Source organism: Lepidochelys kempii, chromosome 7, assembly GCF_965140285.1.
Source record: "Lepidochelys kempii isolate rLepKem1 chromosome 7, rLepKem1.hap1, whole genome shotgun sequence".
Lineage (NCBI taxonomy): Eukaryota > Metazoa > Chordata > Testudines > Cheloniidae > Lepidochelys > Lepidochelys kempii.
The window spans coordinates 75755193-75777552 of record NC_136386.1 but is presented as its reverse complement, the minus strand read 5'-3'; the positions used below and the strand labels follow the sequence as shown (position 1 = coordinate 75777552).

The 22360-nt window shown below is 40.0% G+C and overlaps 1 protein-coding gene across 2 annotated transcripts in view; it reads right to left on the bottom strand.

Moving 5' to 3' along the window:
- The window catches only part of BICC1 (BicC family RNA binding protein 1), a 224202-nt gene that overhangs the window by 47430 nt on the left and 154412 nt on the right, over positions 1-22360 (bottom strand). The window contains exon 1 of one of the 2 annotated variants that reach the window (XM_073353367.2): positions 1546-1650. The exons of the other annotated variant lie outside the window; for it this stretch is intronic. Coding sequence (XP_073209468.1) covers positions 1546-1591 — 46 coding nt within the window. The 5' untranslated portion in view covers positions 1592-1650. Of the gene's footprint in view, positions 1-1545; positions 1651-22360 lie in introns of those variants that run through there. 2 annotated transcript variants of the gene reach the window in all.

Genomic DNA, 22360 nt, shown 5'->3' with positions numbered 1-22360 from the left:
TGTTGTTGTCAGCTTTACACTTAATCGCAAAGCATTGGAATGGACATAAAAAGCTCCTTCCCTTGGACCATTAGTAACAATTCATGCATGAACAAAATATATTTTACACATTTAGGAGGCATTCAATACTGAGTATCACCTTACTGAAGTTTTTGCTTAATCAGACCTAAAGTACTGGATGTAAAAACTTAGGTATTGACCATAAGAGTTTTTAATCATCAATGAAATATGAGATGATGATGTATCCCCAAAGAGTTATCAAGCAAAGTACAATGACAATTAAACAAAACCAGGGGGTTAAATTCTGAAACTCTTAATCAGTCAAAATGGTCATTGGAGAATCTGGCTCAAGGAAGTTAAACAGGACTTGGAACTAACCCCAGTGTCCATTAACTGAAAAGGACACCTTAAGTAGAAGAGCAGCACCATCTGGTGTCTGGAAATGTGAACTACCATAATCCAATATTCCCAAACAGAAATGGGCCCAAACCAAACCACCCTGAATTTTCAGGTGTTAGATCTGGATTTTGTAGTTTGGATCCAGTCTTGTCTCTTTTCTCCTAAAAATGAGACTGTATGCCTATTCACAGTGTAGTGTGGCCCTTCCCCCCATAGTGGAATTTGCACTTGCTCAAGGAACTTCTAAATCCACTGCTGCACAATGCATACTAATGTGATTACACCTGGTACTGCATTTTAACAAAAGCCATCCAACATTTTGTAATATGTATGTGCATTCAAATTTTCAGTGGGAGGGGAGAAACAGATATATCAACAGAATAAACCTACGTTTCTTCTATCACCAGATATTTAAAACAGTCAATCATAACATCCTTTATTTTCAACTGAGTACAAAAGGTTTACAACTCAAAAGAGACAATTTGCAATGCTTGGATACTGTTATGTTCCAAAACAAGAGAGAGCAGGTTTTATCTCAACAAGTTTTGAAAAAGTTCAACTGAGGAGAAAGGAACTCTGGAGGCATAGATAATTTGCTGCCAAATTGCACAGAAATCACAAAAATGCAACATTTTGAGTTCTAATCAGACTTAAACAGGCATAGTTTTGTTTTATAATGGAAAACAGTCACAAAAATGTGGTGTGCACTCGTGGCATTTACAGAAGCTCAGAAATCCTGCTGTTCCAGACTTTCCACAACGGTGGTACTGAGCACCTCATCAATTTTTTAAAGGGCATTTTCTTTATTTTTTTCTCTTGTTTTATGTTTGGCATAACCCAAGTGGTTCAAATATATTTTAGCTCAAAATGTCTGAAAAAGCTGCTACAAGCAATGATTCTTAGAAGCAGAGATCCCAGCACATTATGAATGCTACAAGTATCCGCTTAGAGATGACATAAAAGGATACTTGTATGTTACTGAAAAGTGGATAAATAATTTTTAACAATATATTTCAACACACTTCTGATCAATGACAGAAGGTACTTGAGGCCACCATCTTGGTATCTCCTGAAACCTTGTGAAACCCAGATGAGCTAGTACTGTTCAACTGACAGTAAACAGAGACAGGCAGACACAGTACTAACGTCGAAAAATTAGGTGAGGATAGATTGGGGGAGGGGGGATCTCCATTTTTCATTTCCTTTGGCTTTTTAGATTTTGTTGGTGTTCTCAGACTCACAAATTTCTCAAGTTTATTATACTTTCAGCCTTTATTTTTGTACCCTAAAAAGAATAAAAACAAAGTATGTTACAGAATGTACTTAATTTTCTTCCAAAAAACAAGAAAACTCAACTAAGCCACCATTAGAGATTTTGAAACTCAATACCATTTTCACAGTCTATAAAATCTGTCAAGATTACAGTCTTAATCTCCTTTACAAGATTTTCCCACAATGACAATATAAGATTAAGAATGAGCATATGTTGCTAGTCTATAGAATTCACCCTTTCAGACTCAGCCCTCTCTTTCTTTCCATCAGGGAAGGGCACTTTATGGGAATGTCTTGCACCTGACTGCTGTAATTCTAATTCTTGTAACTATCATTCCTGAGACAGTTGTATAGGTACTGAAACTAAGAAGTTCAGTGAAAACCAATATCTGCCCTGTAACATTGAATCATTGAATACTGAAAAAAGTGGCAAGCTGAATTATCCAGGAACTGCTCAGGTAATTCATTTATAGATTCTGAGAGTTTAAACTCAGAACAGAGAAGATCATTAGATCTTCACCTAGTCTAGCCCCCTGTATATCACAGGTGATTAAATTTCACCGAGTTACTCCTGTATTGAGCCCAGTAATTTCTACTGATTACTGGATATCTTCCACAAAGACATCCAAGTCTTGATTTGAAGACAACAAGAAATGGAGAATCTATAAATTCCCTTGGTAGTTTGTCTAATCTAATGGTGAATCTCACTATTAAAAATGTGTGCCTATTTTCTAATTTGAATTTGTCAGTCTTCAGCTTTCAGTCACTGGTTCTTATTATTCCTTTCTTTGTTTGATTAAAGCGCTGCAATACCTGGTATTTTCTTCCCATGAACGTACTTAGTAATCAAATTTCCTGCCAATCTTTTTGATAAAATAAACAGATTGAGCTCTAAGTCTCTCACTGTGAGGAATCCAGCCCCTGAATAGTATTTATGGCTCTTTTCTGTACCCTCCCTAAATGTTCAACATCCTTTTTAAAATGTGGACATGAGAACTCGATGTAGTATTCCAGCACCATCACCAATGCTGTAAATAGAGGTAAAATCACCTTACTATTCTCCTGTATACACACCCAAGGATCTTATCAGCCCTATTTGCAACAGCACTGCATTTGGAATTCATGTTCAGTTGTTTATCCACTATGACCCCAAAATCAGTTTGAGTCACTGCTTTCTAGGGTACAGTTTCCCATTCTGTAGATTCGGTGTGCATTCCTTGTCCCTAGATGTATAACTTTGCATATTACTGTAGTAAAACTGATGTTTGAAGAGACCCAGCTTACCAAGCAATCCGGATCACTCTCTCTGACTGCCCTATCACCATCATTTTTACTGCTCTGCCAGCCTGCGTCATCTGTAAATTTTAATCAACAGTGATTTCTTCCAGATTGTTGGCAAAAATATTGAGTAGTGCGAAGTCTAGTTACGAAGTTGACACACATTGAAACAGTGGTGACACCAAACAAAAATACTGAACGAATTATTGCTTTTGGGGGAATGAGGGGAGGCAGGCAGAGTGCAACAAACAAGTACACAACGGTGAGTTAGTTAATGGTAGGAAAAGGAGTAAAGGCAAATAAGAATCGCTTTTGCAACGCCTTTGAGGAAACAAGAACTAAAGAGGAAATAAGCCCGTTAGTGAAGGAGGAGGGAGAATGAAACTAATGACTCCAATGGCAAATTTAACTTTTTTAAAAAGTGTCTTCAACAATAGAAATGAAGTTTGAATTGTCATTGCTGAAGAGCAGGTGAGGGAAAACTTGGATATTTTGAAAATATATATATCAGACAGTCCTAACAACAAGGTGGATGAGGTAATGTCTTTAATTGAACCAATTCTGTTGGTGGAAGATATAAGCTTTTGAGCTTCACAGATCTCAAGTGTGGAAAAGGTAACTAGAGTCTCACAGCTAAATACAAGGTGTGACAGATTGTTAAACATAAGGGGTTAACACGTAGAAAGAAACCACTTAAAAATGAAGTGGGCAAATAATACCTCTACAGTCATAGGACAAAGGAGGGGTAATAGAGTCCATCACCCACATCTACCACATCCCCACCAAGAGTCATAAGAAAAAAGAATCATCTGACTGGCCACTTCCCAGTGGACAAAACCACACACTTGATTATGACATCAGTTACCTCCTGAAAACAATCGCCAGTGAAATCCTTAAACAGCACATCCACCACAATCTCTCCACCACTGAGAGGACAGCTATACAATCCCTGAAATCCAACCACTAGATACTGATCAAACCAGCAGACGAATGGGGTGCCATCACAGTTCTCAACCATGACGACTACATCAACAAAACCAACCAACAACTCGCTGACAACACCCACTATAAAGAACTCAAAGAAGACGTGCCCGCCCCCCCACAACAATTCACACAAGAATTTAAGGATATCACGAAATCGTTCCCCAAACAACTCCAAGAGAAACTCTCATTTCCCACGTACTCACCCCACATACCTTCTACATACTTCCTAAGATATACAAACAAGAGAACCCAGGCAAACACACCATATCCGACCATGGCATTCTTCATGAAGGAATATCAGGACTCATAGAAACAATCCTCAAACCACTGACCAAACAAAGGGTCAGTTTCCTCCGGGACTCAACCAACTTCCTCCAGAAACTCAACAATATTAACGTTCTCCCTCAGAACATTATCCTTGCTACCATGGAGGTCATGTTCCAATACACCAATTTCCCTCAACATAACAGCATCACTGCATGCCTCAAATACCTACAAGATAATGGACAACACTCACATATTTACCTTCAACTATCCATTTCATTCTCACCCGTAACAACCACATCCTGAAAGAAATCTTTCACAAACCCCCTCTTGTGGCCTTCATTGCTCCCTCCCCACAACCTCACCAAACTTATCGTCAGAAGCAAGGTCCTTACAGACTAAGACTCACCAATGCAAAATGGCACCAGACTCTGCCAAAACAGATGCAAATCCTGCAGACATATCTCCACTGCTATGACGATCCATGCCTATCACAGAGTGTGCTGTACTCGGATCCGATGAAGTGAGCTGTAGCTCACGAAAGCTCATGCTCAAATAAATTGGTTAGTCTCTAAGGTGCCACAAGTACTCCTTTTCATTTTAAGTGGTTTCTTCCAACATCTGTCACACCTAATATTTAGGTGAGACACTCTAGTTACCTTTTTCAGACCTGAAGAGCTCTGTGAACCTCAAAAGCCTGTCTCATCCACCAACAGAAGTTGGTCCAATAAAAGATATTACCTCGCCCACTTTGTCTCTCGTATCCAGGGACCAACATGGCTACAACAGCACTGCAAACAAGTCCTGACAGCATGGATTCTGTGGTGTTAATGGAATTCAGCTCACAAGTTTACCCACTACTGAATTATTTTTCTTTTAAGAGAGTCCTGAAGAACTGGAAAAATTCTTCTGATTAAGGCCTATTCTACACTAGAAAATTAGGTCAGCATATCTCTGTTGCTCAGTGCCATGAAAAATCCACACTCCTGAGTTGCATAGTTAAGCAGACCTAAGTCCTCACATAGACAGACTGATGGAAGAATTCTTCTGTCAACCTAGCTCAGGGGTAGGCAAACTTTTTGGCCTGAGGGCCACATATGTGTATGGAAATTGTATGGCGGGCCATGAATGCTCATGAAATTGGGATTGGGGTGCAGGACGGGGTGAAGGCTCTGGAGTGGGGCCAGAAATGAGGAGTTGAGGTGCTGGAGGGCACTCCGGGCTGGGGCAGAGGTTGGGGGGAGGTGAGGGCTCTGACTGGGGGTGCAGGAGGTGCTCTGGGATGGGACAGAGGGGTTCGGAGGGTAGGAGGGCGATCAGGGCTCCGGCTGGAACAGCAGGCTCTGGGGTGGGGCTGGGGATGAGGTGTTTGGGGGTGATGAGGAGGGGATTCCGGGCTGGGACTGAGGGGTTTGGAGGGCGGGAGAGGGATCAGGGCAGGGGGTTGGAGTGCAGGAGGTGATCAGGGGTGCAGGCTCTGGGCAGTGCTTACTTCGAGCAGCTCCTGGAAGCAGTGGCATGTCCCCTCTCTCCGGCTCCTACGCAGAGGCACGGCCAGGTGGCTCTGGGCTCTGCCCCATTCACAGGGGTCGCTCCCGCTGGCTGCAGTTCCCAGCCAATGGGAGCTGTAGGGGCATCAATGATTTCCAGATCTAATGTGCTCAGTTTAAAAATTAATTTAAAAAACTGTCTCTCTCCATGCTAGTCCCAAACTCAAATTGTGAACTAAAATCAAGCTGGATTCTTTGCTTCTCATTCTTCATCACTACTATTGTTGATGAAATTCTTCCCTCATCATAAGTCTGCAATTCCAGTGTCTTCCAATTATTCTCTCAGTGACACCTGTGTAATCTCATTAGTTACACCTGTACAAAGCTACTGAAAGCGAGTTATTGAAACCTGGGAAAGAATGCTCTTGATTACGTACAAGGCAGAACAGAATCCAGTTCACATGTCTACTGCTATTTTTTGCTCTGCATTGCTAACAAAAAGCTTATTTTTACTAAATAAAGCCAACAGATATGAACAAGTAGAAGAAGTGAAGCTGCTGAATAAGAATATACTGTTCTTGCACAGTCACTTCACAGCATGCAATCCACATTCCTGAGACACATAGCTTTGACAACCTAATCCACAGTGTAGACAGCGCTAGGTTGATGGAAGTATTCTTCCATCAGCCTAGCTACTGCCCCTCAGAGACATGGAATAACTACGTCAATGGGAGAACACCTCCCATCATCAGTAGTGTCTGCACTAAAGAGCTGCAGCTGTGCTGCTGTAGTGGTTTGAGACACTCTCAAATATAACAGTAACATGTCTAAGAGTACCATATCTTTGCCCCTTTCACCATAATATAATAAAACTCATATCCAAAAATTAAAATGCACAACAGAGGTTTGCTACAATATCATTACCATACCAACCATGTAAAAAACACAACCAAACTACAAATCCAATCACATTAAATATGCTAGCTACAGGGGCTGTTTTAAAAATACGGATTAAAATTATATCTCCAACAGAAAAGTAACTTTTTTGAATATGTTACTGTAATTGTCAGTCTAGCAAGTGGAAAAATATTCCACTAGACTTCAGTGGAGTCAGGATTTCACCCCCAATTTCATCCTTCTATGTGGCTGTGCACATTTTATAGAAAACTCCCAAAACTGGACCATTTGCCCATTGGGACTGCTTTCAGAACTGCTCTATCACTGAATGGGAGTGAAAAAGAAGCATTTTTTCCTGAACAAAAAAATAGCATATGGTAACAGATATGTTAAATGATTACTTCACACTCTCTCTCTCACACACACCTCCCCCTGTAGCCTTCAAATTGTTACCAATGAATACATGGTTTACTACACACTTTGTACAAAGCATTAATTACAAATTCAGTTGCTCTGCCTTTCTAAATGCTTTGGCAACTGCTGCCATCAACTAGGAGCCAATTCCTTTAAATCCTTGTTCCAAAGGAGTTGTTACTTTTTGGCACTACAAATATAAGATTGTCCATCAATTATAGATGACAAGGGATGCCCATTTGTTATAGAAATTATGTCAGATACAGACTGCTGAATATAAACTGATTTTCATACAATAATTCACTAATTGTGATTCCTTTATTCATCCAATGGCTATAAAGCCCAGATTTAAATGTATATCAAAAAACAATCTTAACCTTAGAAAAAAATCTTAATTCATTGGACAAAGCTATGAATTATAGACACACAGAGTAATTTTTCTGTCAGGTGTAAGTGTACAACAGATGGAATTAGTATATTTGTAATGGTATACAACGTGCACAGGCATAATAAAGCCTTCACTGGATATCTGTAGATTCAACAGATCCTGATCCATCAAAGCACTTATGCGAAGTTGGATCAGGGCTATACCAATGATGCTGGTGTGTCCTGAGAAATGGATTGGTGCCCTACAGGAAGATACGATTGTGACAGGATCCCCACGGTACAACCTGGAACTGGGGTACTGCTGTGTCCCCTTAACTCTCCAGCCTGGGCAGTCTCTCACAATGCTTTGCTAGTGACAAGCAGCAAACCCCTCCAGGCACTTATCACTCAGCGCAACAGTATGTGGAGCACCACACCCAGCTAGATTGCCTGAATCCTCCCAGAATCACTCATGAATCTCACAGAGAAAGGCACCAGCCAATTCTCCCCCGCTCCCCAGTCTTCTACCCGAGAGCTGTACCGTCTTGCCCTCGTCAGAAGCCTGATCATCCAGTCTGCCCCTCTCTCAATGCAGAGAGGACATACACCAGCCTTTGTAAACGGAGTTGAGATTTCCCAAGCACTACAACCAAAACACGCTCTTATGTAAAATATAAAACAGATTTATTACTACAGAAAGATAGATGAATATGGGGGCTACAGGGTGCTACTTTGAGATACAGTTTTTCACAATTATTCAAAAGAATTTCTATCACAAGGAACATCAATTGTGGGGATCCTACATTCTTATTGAAAAGGATCTCAGTTTAGACAATATGTTGCATGTTTTTGAGTATAAAGCTTTTAATCACATTGGAGTTAAGCAACCCAGTGTTATGATTCACACACTTGATGATTTTATGAGAAAAGCTTACCAGCTGCATGGAGATAATCTTAAACATAAGATACACGTTACAAAGCTGGGAAAGATTTTTCTTATGAAGTGTTCGATAATTGTAGTAAGACTTCCACCCTTTCCAAAATAAAGTAAAATGGGGCTTTCACTATGAACTATTTTAGGGGGGCTATTTTTCTTTCTGTTGAAAGTACTTAAAGGGTTAATCTAACGTCAGCAGCAGTTTTCCCTCCTGAAGAATGGGGGGTTTATGTCTAACAGAACTGCATATATTATTCAGTGAGCAGTCAAATTTATCACATGAAATAGTAGGAAGCTCCAGTAACATGAATGTAAGGATCACCTCAGGAAGTTGTTCACAACATTCTTCAGTTTGTTGCATTCCCTATTTGAAGTGGGTTGCTGTTGCTCCCACCCACCATTCTCTCCCCTTCCCCCCTTGCAGCTCTATGGGGATGGGTGGGGTTCATGTGCTCTTGTAGTTGAGCTGAGTCCAGGAGAATGTGACGTCTGGGCTAGCACTCTTCTGCCTGGCCCTGCAGCCTTGTATTTATGAGCCACTGCAATGGCTGGCTGTACTGGGGCATCTGTGGGAACAACATTGAAAGGATTTGCCCACAGATTGTTCATTAATGAGCACGGAACAGGGAGAATAGCAAAGTGGGCACAATTTACAGTGCTACACAAGTACAGACAAGAGTGTACAAGGCAAGTCAAGGCATTCCAACTGCCCCAGGCTCCCTCAGGGTTCAGAGAGCAGTGCTGGGAACTGGACCCAGCTACCTCCATCTCCCCTTAATCTACTTCAAGCAGGTGGGATTTGGAAAGCCCTAGCCCCTTCAGAACTCTTTTCCTCAAGCAGTCAGCAACAGTCACAGACAAGAAATAAGGTCCAAGTCAGGGCCCTCCTGCTGCCCTTTATCCCATTTGTAGACCATTGTAGCCTCCTGACACTTGTACTCAGCTCTGAAACTTGCACTTTGGGTACTGTTTTTTTTTTTATTTGCTCCATTTGCTTCATTTGACATGGGGTTTTGTTTCCCACCTCTCCGACCATTAAGAAGCCTTTAATTGTCCAATACATTAATACTATCTATTGTGCTTGTTCTTCCTCCCCTTCTACTCCAACTTCCTCAGTTTACTTCTTTCTTTGCTCATTCCCATAATCCCTAGACTCCTTCTCACCAATCCTCTCCCCAATTCAGCCCCAGCAAGAGCCCAATCCAACAAAAGAACACAAACAAAACGCTTCACCCCTAAGACTAAGTTTCAATATATAAACAGAATAGCCTGCATGCACATCCCACATCCCTCCAGCTGAAGGGCAACCAGTTCCAGGAGCACCTATAAGGTTCTTTCAGGGCAGCACTCCAAAGCCCTCGGCTCCCTCAGGGGTGCAGTACTAGCAAAAAATATCATACTGTTTCTCCTGCTCTACAGATACCAGAATCTATATGCTTTCAGCAGAATAATGGTCCTTCCAGGACTCCAGTACCCATTAACAACAAGGTAATGATCTTATCTGAATCCTCATGTCTGTATTGCACCACTCTGCCTCCTGTTGTCTTCTCCATCCACAATGTTTCTCCTTTTTCCCATACATTTCCTCTTTCCTTCCATCCTCTCCTGCTTTGACATTACTCCTCCTCTATCATCCTTCTTACCTCATCTATACTCTCCCTTTAAAAAATACATTTAAAATTAATTTAATTAAAGTAAAATCTCTCTCTTGCTAATATTAAAGGCTCACACATGACAGACTTAACTCCCTAAGCTTTTTTGTAACCTTTGTACTCTCACCTTCTTGTATCCTATCTTAGGCCTGGTCTACACCAGAAAGCTTCGCACTGGTGTAGCTACACAGGTATAGCTATACTAGCAAACCCTCCTAGTACAGATGCAGATTACATTGTCAAAAAAGTGCTTTGGGCAGTATATCTTATGCCAGTTCAGCAACTGAATAAACTATTCCAGCAAAAGTATTTTTATGCCAGCAAACCACAGCTTCTGCCAATATAGAAACATCACAAATAATCACACCCCTAACTGACTAAAGTTTCTAACATAGATTTACATTTAGATTGCAAGCTCTTCAGAGCAAGGATTATGTATCATTTGTTTAGAGAAGAAACACTGAATGCTTTAAAAATAACATGTAGCTTAGTCATGACTATACGAGACTTGGAGGAACTCCGGAAGGTCCTGAAAAGCTAGACAATTGGGCTGCAAATGGTAGATGAAATTCAGTATTGAGAAATTCAAAGTAGTTTTCATTGTTTACATACAATTTGAACTACATATGCACATGTAGCTATTTAGGAAGAAACACTTAGGCATTCTCGAGGACAAAAACATCTTTCCAATGAAAACATCTGCTCAGTGATCAACAGTGGTCCAAACCAAACAGTATATTAAGGAGTATGAAGAACAAGACCATACTGAAAACAAACACTATTATGTAAATGGAAGGTATGCCCTCACCAGGAATGCTACTCAGTTATTATTTAAACATTTAATCTGCAGTAGCACCCAAAGACCACAGACAAAACTGAAGTTCTTCTTGTGTTTGTACAGTGCCTAACACAGAACATGGATGTCTCTATCCCACAGAATCATCCCATCTCATAAGAGCATACCAGAAATGGGATACAAATAATAGAAGAAAATATAAATATAAGAAAAAAGGAACATCAATGAAATTGAAAGGCAAGACATTTCAAAGGAAAAGTCTTTAAAAGTTAAAAAAAAAAACCTGAATACAATATAGAGTTATCCCCGGATCTCACTGCCACAAGACATGACTGATTGGTGCCAAGTGCTTAATACAGTGGTTCTCAACAGGATTAGACATTTATATGGATGAGAACATCCATGGTTACATAAAATGTATATAGAGTGTAAAGAACACTCATGATTCACAGCAAAGGTCACCAAATAACTGATAAGAGTTAGGAAAAAGCATGCCTTTTGGGCAGCTTAGTCCATACTTATTCATTATGGGATTTCTTGACCCTTCCTCTAAAGCATTTGGTACTGGCCACTGTTGTTGGCCCTGATATCCGAGTCTATGCGCCACTGGTCTGATTCACTAGTTTCTATGTTAATATTTGCAATGTGGAATTCAACTAGCCAGAGATGTGGGACAACAAGCCGCCTTCATTTTCTCTCTTCTCCTCACTATTCCAATCCCCCAAATTGGTCTGGTGCCTTCCCAAGCTGAGAAACAGGAGCCTCAGGACCTTTCTGTGTTAGTGTTCTACTTTTCCCAAACACTATAGCACATTTTTTTTCTATTTTTAAAACAGTTCTATTATTCAAACTGAGGACTTATTCTCATTTACACTAAAGCTCCTTTATCCCACTCTGCACTGTAAAGTAGCCTTAGTGTAAATGGCAATAAGGCCCTGACTTTTTAAAACAGAATATACAATATAAAATCTTAGAAAAGAAGGCTGGTCTTGTGGTTAAGACACTGAAATGTGACTCGGGGGTTCTGCCTCTGACACAGATTTCCTGTGTGACCTCTGACAAATTGCTTAATCACATGGTGTCTTCGATCACAATCTGTTTAACCCCCTTCCCCTCCACCCCCGCCCAAAATAGAAGAACGCAGGCCTACCTCAGGGATATTGTGAGGAAAAATTCATTAATGTCTGTGAAGCACTCAATCTATGGTGACGGAGGATTTGCAAGTCTCTAGACAAATGTGATTACAATTTTTCGAGTTACACAGTTAAATTAAAAGTAAGGCTCACAGCTTTCAGATAGAAAAAGGTCCATTTATTGTGACTGAAGATTATGAAATGTACTACGTGAAGAACTCTAAACTCCAAGCAGGTGCCTGAGTGGATAAGAAAAATTAAATTTTGAAGGGCTGCATCCTACTCTCTCTCTCCCCTCATGTCTTTGGTATCTCCCTGCTTTCCCTCTTACTTGTCTCTCCTGCCAGAACATCCTCAGAAGAATATTTGTGCTGCTCCTGCAGGGAGCATCACAATGAAGCTGGGAAGGAAAAATAAATCCTTTTCCATTTGCTTCTGCCAGCATTTCATGGAAAACAGTGTAGGTGCAACCCCTCAATAAAGGATTTCCTTGCTTAGTCATTTGACCACCCTAAGAACATTAAACTCTGGAAGACATTGCATTACAACAATCCTGCACCCACTGAAGTCTGCTGTTTCCCGCCATTACACTATACACTGATCAGAGTATCATTCAGGTTCTTGCAAAGGAGACTGACTAGAACAACAGGAGAAATTGCTAAATACTGGACAAAATGCATTGTGGCATTTAGATTTGGGTAGCTAGTTGTCTAAAAATGATTTGGTGTTTGTCAAAACTTTCAACGTAGAAGTCACGTTAGATTTTTTTTTTTAATGAATATTCAAAGAGCACACAAAATAATGTGGCTGTTTAATGTGATCATATTACTGAAAACAGTAACTGCATAATCAGCCCCTGTAAAAAGAGTAATAATTTTATTATAAAATATATTAGCAAATCCTACGTTCAGACCTGTCAATAGGCATGGAAATATCAAGGCAAAGCAACAAATTAGAGAAAAGTTTAGAATTCCAAAAAAGAATCAAAAAGACAGCCAGAAATATTAAGCAAGCTTAAACTGATTACCTGTATATTTTAGTATTTTTGGAGAGAAAACTATTGATGACTGGATTTCTGGATCCAGTGACAAGGAAAATGAAGTTGAAAAGACTTCTCTTAAAACACAGGCAGAGGTAAGACAAGAAATAGTTAACAGAACCTAAGACAACGGAAAGTAATATAAAAAGACAGTCAAAATGGCCAGATTTGAGGGGAGAAGAATGCGGCCAAGGTGGAGAAGGAGAAAACCTGAAAAGAAGAAAGAAGAATCAATTAATTGCAATCATTAAAGGGTTAGATTTTTAATTTCAATTTCTTTAGTTTATATAATTTTCAATTCAGAACAGTTTTTTAGCATAATGTTTAAAAAGCTCAAATTATTTATTACAACGTTTTTCCACAAATAATATTGACGGGGATACTTTATAATTGCATTAAGACCCTTGAGGGCATATGCCATGCTGAAATACTCCCACTTCTTGGATGATTACTCCTTTGCCTTGTGCCTGACAAACCACGCAAAGTGAGGCGATATCTTAGTACGATAAAAACCCTGTCATGTCTTGTTATCTAAGAATGGGAACAATGAATTCCAAATTCTTTACTTAAGGGTCAGTTGTCACCATATACCTCAAAACACAGGACTACAATGCAGGAAAGAGAAAATGTGAAGAAAAGATAACATTGCTATGGGATAAATTTAATAGAAAACAACATATTTAAAAAAAACAGCATTTTTAAGTAATGGAGAATGTCCCTTATGCAACTCACAATGGTTGTTATTTTCCATTACAGCCTTTTTCTTGGTGGATTATTTTTTGAACTCAAGATTTTGAGGTTTAAGCCTGCAAACTATTTTAATTTTAAATTTTATGTTTGCATTTGCAAAAAATCAGTGTAGCTGTATCTTGTTTAAAAAAAAAATCGGTAAAAATCAGTCACCTCCTATGACACCTCCTAAGCCGGGGTGGCCAACCTGAGCCTGTGAAGAAGTCAGAATTTACCAATATGAACTGCCAAGGAGCCACAGTAACATGTCAGCAGCTCCCGTCAGCAACCCCACCAGCCCCCAGTGTCTCCCACCTACCTGCAGCACCGCCAATCAGCACCTAACCCTCCATCCCTGCGCCTCCTGCCCTCCACGATCAGCTGTTTTGTGGTGTGCAGGAGGTGCAACAGACTTGGGGAAGGGGCGGGGGCCTTGGGAAACAGAGTGGCCTGGGGCAGAGCCAGGGGTTGAGCAGTGAGCACCCTGTAGCACATTGGAAAGTTGGCGCCTGTAGCTCCAGCCCTGGAGTTGGTGCCTATGCAAGGAGCCGCATATTAACCTCCGAAGAGCGGCATGTGGCTCCGGAGCCACAGGTTGGCCACCCTTGGTCTAAGTGACGTAGACCCAAACGGCTTCATAGCTGCTCCCATTATCTATCCCAAGAGCATTTAGTTTGAATCTTTATGCTTCCGACTCTGTTGCTATGCTTCCTATTGTCTTATTACTCCAGCGAACTGCATTCCAGTGTTTCTTCACTGCAAGGCATGACCAATACAGCTGAGCTTTGCTGACTGAATGATTATAATTAACCCTGTGTTAGTGCACAGAAAACAGGCTTTGGGAGAAATCATGAAGCAGAGAATATTGAAACCAATACAACTTAAGCTGTAACAAAACCAGACAGAACATGAAAAATATTAAAGTGGGAAATTCTTGGGTCTTCATTAGGCAGTTGGGTGGTTAATGCTACAGACGGACAATTTTTTGGTTTTATTTGAAAAAAAAACAACAATTTTCTTTGCCCTAATAGGCTTCCACTGGGCTTGGGACAGATATTTTTCAAAGTTTTATTTTCCCTTCCTGGAGATCTGCTTTTTCAATTTTATTATCCTTGAATTATCTGGTTAAAAAAAAAAAGTTGGATAGTAATTTTTTTTTGGAGCCTGCTTTTACCTATGCAGCCCAAAAAAGCAATTTCCTTAAGTAGACAATCTTGGATAAAAAAAGCTGAAAGCAAAATTCTATTCTAGATCTAGTCAAGTAGAAAAGGCTTTAAAATTCAATCCTCACAGCAAGCCACAGCAAAGTATCGCCAGTGGTTTTTGTTTCATCTCCAATATATGAATTCTGTTAAGCACATATTTATTATTCATTGGTTAAACAACAACAAAAATTATTTGACAGGCAGAAGATATACTATCTTCTGCACCGGTGGATAAATGAGGATCTAGATAACTTGTTCTAGAAACATGGTATCTATAGTCAGGCACTCAGGGTATGTCTACACTACAATTAAAAACCCATGGCTGGCCCATGCCAGCTGACTCAGCCTCATGTGGCTGGAGCTAAGGGGTTGTTTAATTGAGGTGAAGACATTCGGGCTTGGGCTGGGGCCCATGTTCTAGGACCCTGCGAGGTAGGAGGGTCCCAGAGCTTGGGCTGCAGCCTGAGCCGGAACGTCTACACCGCAATTAAACAACCCCTTTGTCTGAACCCCGGACCAGCTGTGGGTTTTTAATTGTAGGGTAGACGTACCCTTAGATACCACAGAATACGCTCCGGGGAGAAAGTCCATGATACATACCTTAACTCACTTAAAACAGCCTTCACAAAAAGGAGGTCACTCCACCACAGAAGTAAATCACAATATGGAACAGACCACCCAAATAACCCAAGAAAACCTGTTTCAGTACAGAATTAAAACTGCACATCCCTGGTTATCACCTTGCATCCAATACTGGAACTCATATGGAGTATTAACAAACAATTACAACCCATACTCAATGGGAAACACATCCTGAAAAAGTATCTTTCCAGAACCCGGTCTTCTGTCTTTTAAACAACCCCCCAGCTTCTCCAAACTCATCATGAGAAGCAGGCTCCCTGAAGACCAAGCCACACTAAGTCAAAGAGGCACCAGACCCCTCAAAATCTGTAGAAAATATCTCCGCTGCCACAATGACAACCTCCCCCCTCAACATACCTTTCAAGATCCATGCCGATCACAATATGTGCTATACCTCATCCAATCCACTAAATGCCCCCAGTAACAACTATATGGGTGAAATGAAATCATTACGCTGTTCATTGAACTCACACAGAAAAAATGGTAAAAGCCAAAACCACTACAAAAGCAATCACGCTATATCTTACCTCTGAGTCCTCATCTGCAACATCTTCAAAAGATGAGCCTGGGTGGGAGCTCACATTTATTACTCTGCTAGATACTAAAAATCATGGACTGAATACCTACTAACCTCCGCATCTTTTTTTCTCCCTTTTCCCACCATAAGCAGAGAGATGTTAACAGTCCTCTTCACCTTGAAACACGTGTTAACTACTTACAAGGTGGAGCAGATTGTTTAACGTATTTAGCTGTGACACTCTGGGATGTCTACACAGCAAAGAAAAACTTGCAGCTGTCCAGTGCCAGCTGACTCAGGGGCTGCGGAGCTGTTTCATTCTTGTGTAAATTTCTGGGCTTGGGCTGGAGCCCAAGCTCTGGGACCCTTCCACCCCAGAGGGAAATGAAAAGCCCCACAGCCTGAGCTCCGCAAGCCTGCTGGCACAGGCCAACCACGTGTTTTTCTTTGCTGTATAGACATACCCTCTGAGTATGTTTCCCAGACCTGAAGAAAAGCTTTGTGTAAGCTCAAAAGCTTGCATCTCTCACTAACAGAAATTGGTTCAATAAACTGTATTACCTCACATACCTGACAAAGCATACATCTAAATACCAGTATTATAGTGTGCTTTTCAATAAAAAGAAGACTTGATTTTGTCCCCTTATGTGCAAGGACTACGATCATGACAATTGCAATGTTACTTATCACTAGATTTAAAAAAAAAATCTAAGTGATTGGTATGTAGAGCAGAAGGTAATCCTGCATCTTGGCAGGGGTTAGACTACATGACTCTTCCAGTCCTTTCTATCTCTATGATTCTAAAAAAAGCTCAAACTTGATTTTCTCTGCTGTAATGCGCAAGAGTATCATCTTTTATAAAAGACTTCCTCAAAAGTCCAGTGAGAAAACTAGGCAAAACCCCATTTTTAAGCTATTTTTGCCATCTTTAGGGCAAGGAAAGTTATAACATGTGCTCCTGCTTCTGTTTAACATTGTACTGCAGTAAACCTCTTGGCTCATTACAGATACCTATCCCAACTCAAATGAGCTGAAGAGAAATAATCTAGTCAGCATAAGGCACTACATTAACCACCACTTCAATATCTAGCAAGTAGAGGGCTTCATAAATGCCAAGAGTACAGGAAGAGGATGCAACCCCATGAAGTCAGGAGACTTAGCAGAGAACCAAAGGCTTTGTGTGAGCAGTAAGCTGAGTAGCAGACAGCTCAACAGCTGGGTCAAGAAGCAGCTTGTTGCCTCTTGCGGCCAGGGGCTAGTAGCAGCAGAAAAATACAGGGCGGCAAGCAGGAGATGTGGGACAACTGCATGTATGAACAGCAGCAAAGAGGAGTCCATGGACAGAAGAATGGAGATCTGTCTAGAAGTCCTGCACCTCAGAGACTCATTACTTCCAGAAAGATAGAGTGGAGCTAATATTCCAGGCATTAGGGGCCTGAGGGGTCCCATGAGACATGGTTATCCTTAGACATTGTATTGGACTGCTCTTAGGGGCAGTTAGCAAGTGTTAGCTGAGCTTCCCTAGCATGCCCGAGTATTCACCCCATGGCAGTCCTAGTAAAGTATCCTTGAAAGTGTTAATGGGGCCTCACCAAGGCCTAGAGTCATGGATCCTAGTGCGTGGAATGCCTACATTGTTTGCCTCTGAACTCCTGGTACACACAGAATACTATCAGACATCTAGAAGTAACTGATGTAGCACACAACTTGCAGAAGCACCCTGCAGTGGAGTCCATTATGGTATCATAACTGCTAACAGCAGATGAGCCAAAACCAATAATCAGTAATGTAATACCAGTCTTTTTGGAAGACTGTTTGGATTATTGTCTGGAAGAAAAACCAATCAACATGCTTCAATACAGGGAACACTTGTTCAGGAATTGACTAAATCTTTTGCTTCTGAACCTAGCAGAAACCAATTACATCACAGGTTTCAGAGTAGCAGCCATGTTAGTCTGTATCCACAAAAAGAAAAGGAGGACTTGTGGCACCTTAGAGACTAAAAAATAAATTTGTTAGTCTCTAAGGTGCCACAAGTCCTCCTTTTCTTTTTGGAATTACATCACAGATGATTGGCATTGGTTCCACATAAAAAGCCAATTTTTTTAAAAAAAATTGAATTCCTGGGTTTGTTTTGTTACATAGGTTGCTTTATGTTGGGTTTACTATTTTAAGAATTCTATATGAATTATGTATTCTAAAGTTAAGTGTCTAAAGTTTTTGAATAGTCACTTTGATACAAAGAAATAAAAAACTAAAATAATTACTGTCATGTGTATCTGATACTTCACGGAGCAGTACTAACTTTTATGTCAGAGGCTGCTGACTGTCTCCTTCACCTCCACTAGAGAGAGACCAAATTTTAAGATCAGCCTTGAGAAAAAACAGAATAACCTGTTTCCTCAAAATTAAAAAGTTGAATAAGAGCACTGCCTTCCAGACTAGCCCAATAGACAGAGAGATGTGGAAATAAACTACGTTCATATGATTGCAGCATCACAAAAATAATCTACAATGTAATACAAAGAACTAAATTCAATTCATTAGCTTGTATTTTCCACATATGTCACAAATACATTTTCTGGAAGGCAGGAGATGGATAATATTTGACACCAAGTCCCAAGCATCTGGAGCTGGTTATTGGCAGAGAGTGTTGCAATAACTACAATTAAGGTTGCACAAGCATTTTCCTTTTTGTAGGTCATGTTTAGTTGTTTATAATGTTTAATCATTTGGGCTGAAATTTGACTGTTCTGTGCTCAGTCCAGAAGTGAGGTTTATGCATGAGTAAGTATTTAAGGAGGCATTTTCAAGAATAAAAGTAGTGGAAGGGAAATGTACGTTTTCCTGGTATAAAGAGCATTTTACAATCTGCTTATTGAATAGGTGTAGCCTCTCCTGGTTGGAGACAGAAACTTGAAATCTGGTAAGAAGATAGTCCATAGGCTACAGATGCGTTTCTCAGGCTTTGTCTGGACTAGAATTTAAAGGTGTGTTAGCTAACGTGTTTGTTAACTGGAGCCTAAGCTTTAATTTGACCAACTCGGAACAATAGACACTGCCTTTCCTTTACCAAACTCTTAGATACAATGTGACTTTAAAGTCTTGTCCAGGCAAAGCCTTGGGGAGCCTTGTTCATGATTCTTGAAGGCCACAAAGGCTACTCAAAGGAAACCTGCACATGCACACTGATTTTTGCATTGTATTCTCAATGGTTTGCCAGTGTTACACTGGTTGAATGCGTGAGCACAGTTTAGGAAAATTCAGCCTCATTCCCCACTATGAGCAATGGCATATACTAGTAAGCAGACCCCTGAAGAAGTCCTACCTTCTTTTAATATGAAGTGCAAATGTTGTATATCGGGGTCCCAGTAAAGTGCATGCCTGAATACCTTGTTAGCTGGGTACACTGCTCAGTGAGTTTTGCCCTGAAGAGTCTGTTGAACAGTTCAGCTGAAGAACAGAAACTCTGACCTCATTCTCCCTTTGTTTTCCCTTACAAGGAGAGGGTGGGAAGCCCAGATCAGAGCTACAGTTCCCAGTTCTGCCTGGCAGGTGCGAGGGGAGTGAAGATCCCACCTTGACTTCCAACCCCAGCTTGAGGGGACTGAAATAAGATCCATGAAGTTTTACTTATTTTGCTTTACAACCTTAACATTCCTTTCAAGTAGGTTTTCGCTTGGAATACATTAATGCAGAAGAGATACTTAGCCATGCTTTGACTGATGTAGTGAGAAGAAATTAACAATTTACAGAGACTACACAATGAAGAGTTTAAAAGATAATACTGTATAGTAAAGCAGCCAAGAGATAAAATTTCTGAAATTAATTTCAATTTTTAGTACATGCTCATAAGCTGTTTTTCGATGTGTATATAGTTAATTATCAGTTGTGTTCATCAGTACCATGCTTTTGCACTACATATATGGTGTCTATCACTAATAGCCATAAAGCTAATTTTTCATTAAATAATTCCAAAAAAATCATCATCTCACTTAAATTTCATAACTGTCTGCTTATCCCCATCAAAAATGACTAGCTAGGTATGTGTAATACTGGCTATTATATAGTGTTATATACATGAAAAGTTCTGGACCTCAGCCCTGCAGAAAAATAGTCCTTAAATGTTTGACAATAGATAGGCACACATCTGTTTCTTTCAAATAGATATTTAGACAAGGCCAATACCAAAAATGGAGGACCCTAGCAAGGTACAGGTGAGTAGCCTGGTGGGAGGCTCAGAAGGTCACCTGCTAAGGTAGGGGAAGTCTTGGGAGCTAAGTCTGTCCCAATCCCTGCCATTTTGCTCCAAGCAGGGTGCTCTCCTGTAATATACTCTCATTCCTGGCTTTGCCCATGTGTTTTACCAATAGGAAATGCATTTTCAACACAACCACTTTTTTTAAGCATATATAAAGTAAAGCATATGTGCATGTACAGTATATATGGCAATTGACTTGGTAAGTGATTTTGATACATTAAAACAGTTTCCCAAGTATACTTGTAGATTTGGCCAAGTACTGCAATTTCAGTCTAATAAGTATTATGTCAAACTTTAACATGAATAAAGAACAAAACTAGGAATAGAGTGTGTGTGTATATATACACACACACACACACACGCTATACATACGCACATGCTAAATTTACTTATGCTTTTAGGATTTGCTTCAGCATACCAGTATGCAGATTTGACATCACCATGTAAAAGTCAACTGATTTCACAAGATATATATATATTTTGGAGAGCAGAATTTAAATTTAGTATCAAAAGTTCTATACTCTACTCTTTCTTCCCTTTATACACCGCATAAAAACAAAAAAACCCCAACCATTAAAGCTTTTCCTTAGGCTACACTGTTGGCCAGCATATACTATATTATGTATAATTTAAAACTTTTTGGACCTTGTATTTGGCAGAGACAATATATGATTTAGATGTTTTTGTTTCACTCAGCTATATCAGTACTCAATTACCTACTCCTACATTTCCTAAACGTTCTTGAACTTTTGCCTAAAGTTAGATAAATCATCTTGATCCCTGTTCATTAATTACACAGTGATTTCCTTCCATCCTGAATTTTACAGCCCTTGCATCTTGTCTGTTTATATTCAGCCAGAATTTTCGCTGTGACCAACTGCACCTTTCGGTTAAAAACAAAAACAAAACCCATCAAGAGTGGGTCAACAGCATTCATGGGGTGGGGGTATCAAAGCTTAATGTAATTTGCAAATTTTAAAAACCTCTTACAACTTCGGCTTGTCTGCTGATTCTGCACATATGAGAATACAATGGCACTGAGGAGTACTACTATAATATGGCACTAAAAGAAACCTATGGTCTGCTACAGTCATGTAGGAGCATTGAAAAACTATAACAATACAATAATTTCTGGTAAAAGAAAAGAGAACATGGTTTCCTAGGTCTTACTGTATAGCAGACATTCATCTCCAAGTCTGGATTCATCTGGATTCTCTCAGTAGCAGTTCTGCTCCCTGTACCTATTAGAAGTACAGCAAACTAACACGTCAGCTTTCTGGTTACCTGCACGTTTATCCATTGGCTAGAGCTCAGCAAGGGTTATGATGACCAAATCTGGTTGCAGGGTGCCATGTTTTTTCCAATCACCTTTACTTCTGATTTTGGAGAATCAACTTTGAAAAATGTATTTTGAACTACAATGAGCATTTCAAAATATTACCAGTTATAGATGGTTTTTAAATTACCGTTAGTTCAAAAGGTTAAGAAACTACAATTTACACAGAGGAAAATATAGGAAAATCTCTTTAGAAGAGACAAACTTAAAAATTATGCTTCTGTCTGAAAGTGGTTTATTTTACTATTGTTATTAGCAATACCTTAAATTACTATAATAAAAGTGGAAAATATTTCTCTATTGTTTCAGTTTGCTTACTTTGCACAGTTAATAGCAGGGGTCTCAAACTCAATTTACCTTAAGGCCAGTGCCAATCCTCAAATCCGCCCAACGGGCCAATAATGTCACTGAAGATGGTGTTCAGAAAAGAAAATGTTTATATTGTATTTTTTATTTTGAATTTCTTAGAACTAATAAGACTGTCATACAACTTTATACAATTCTTCATCTGCCAGAGAGTTTTTAGTGTTTGCCAGACACCTGGCAACGCTTCAGTTCTGTCAGTTTGTTGATGTTTGGTGACTGAGCAGTTGAAACCTTCAGGACTGCAGCAAGATGTGCATCAGATAGTTGTGTTCAGTATTTTGACTTGTTTACATTCATTGTGGAAAAAAAGTGATGCTGCCTCCATGGCTGACTCTGCCTGGGAACTAATGATGGTATCTCTGTCCCTCTCTCCCAGTAGTGTG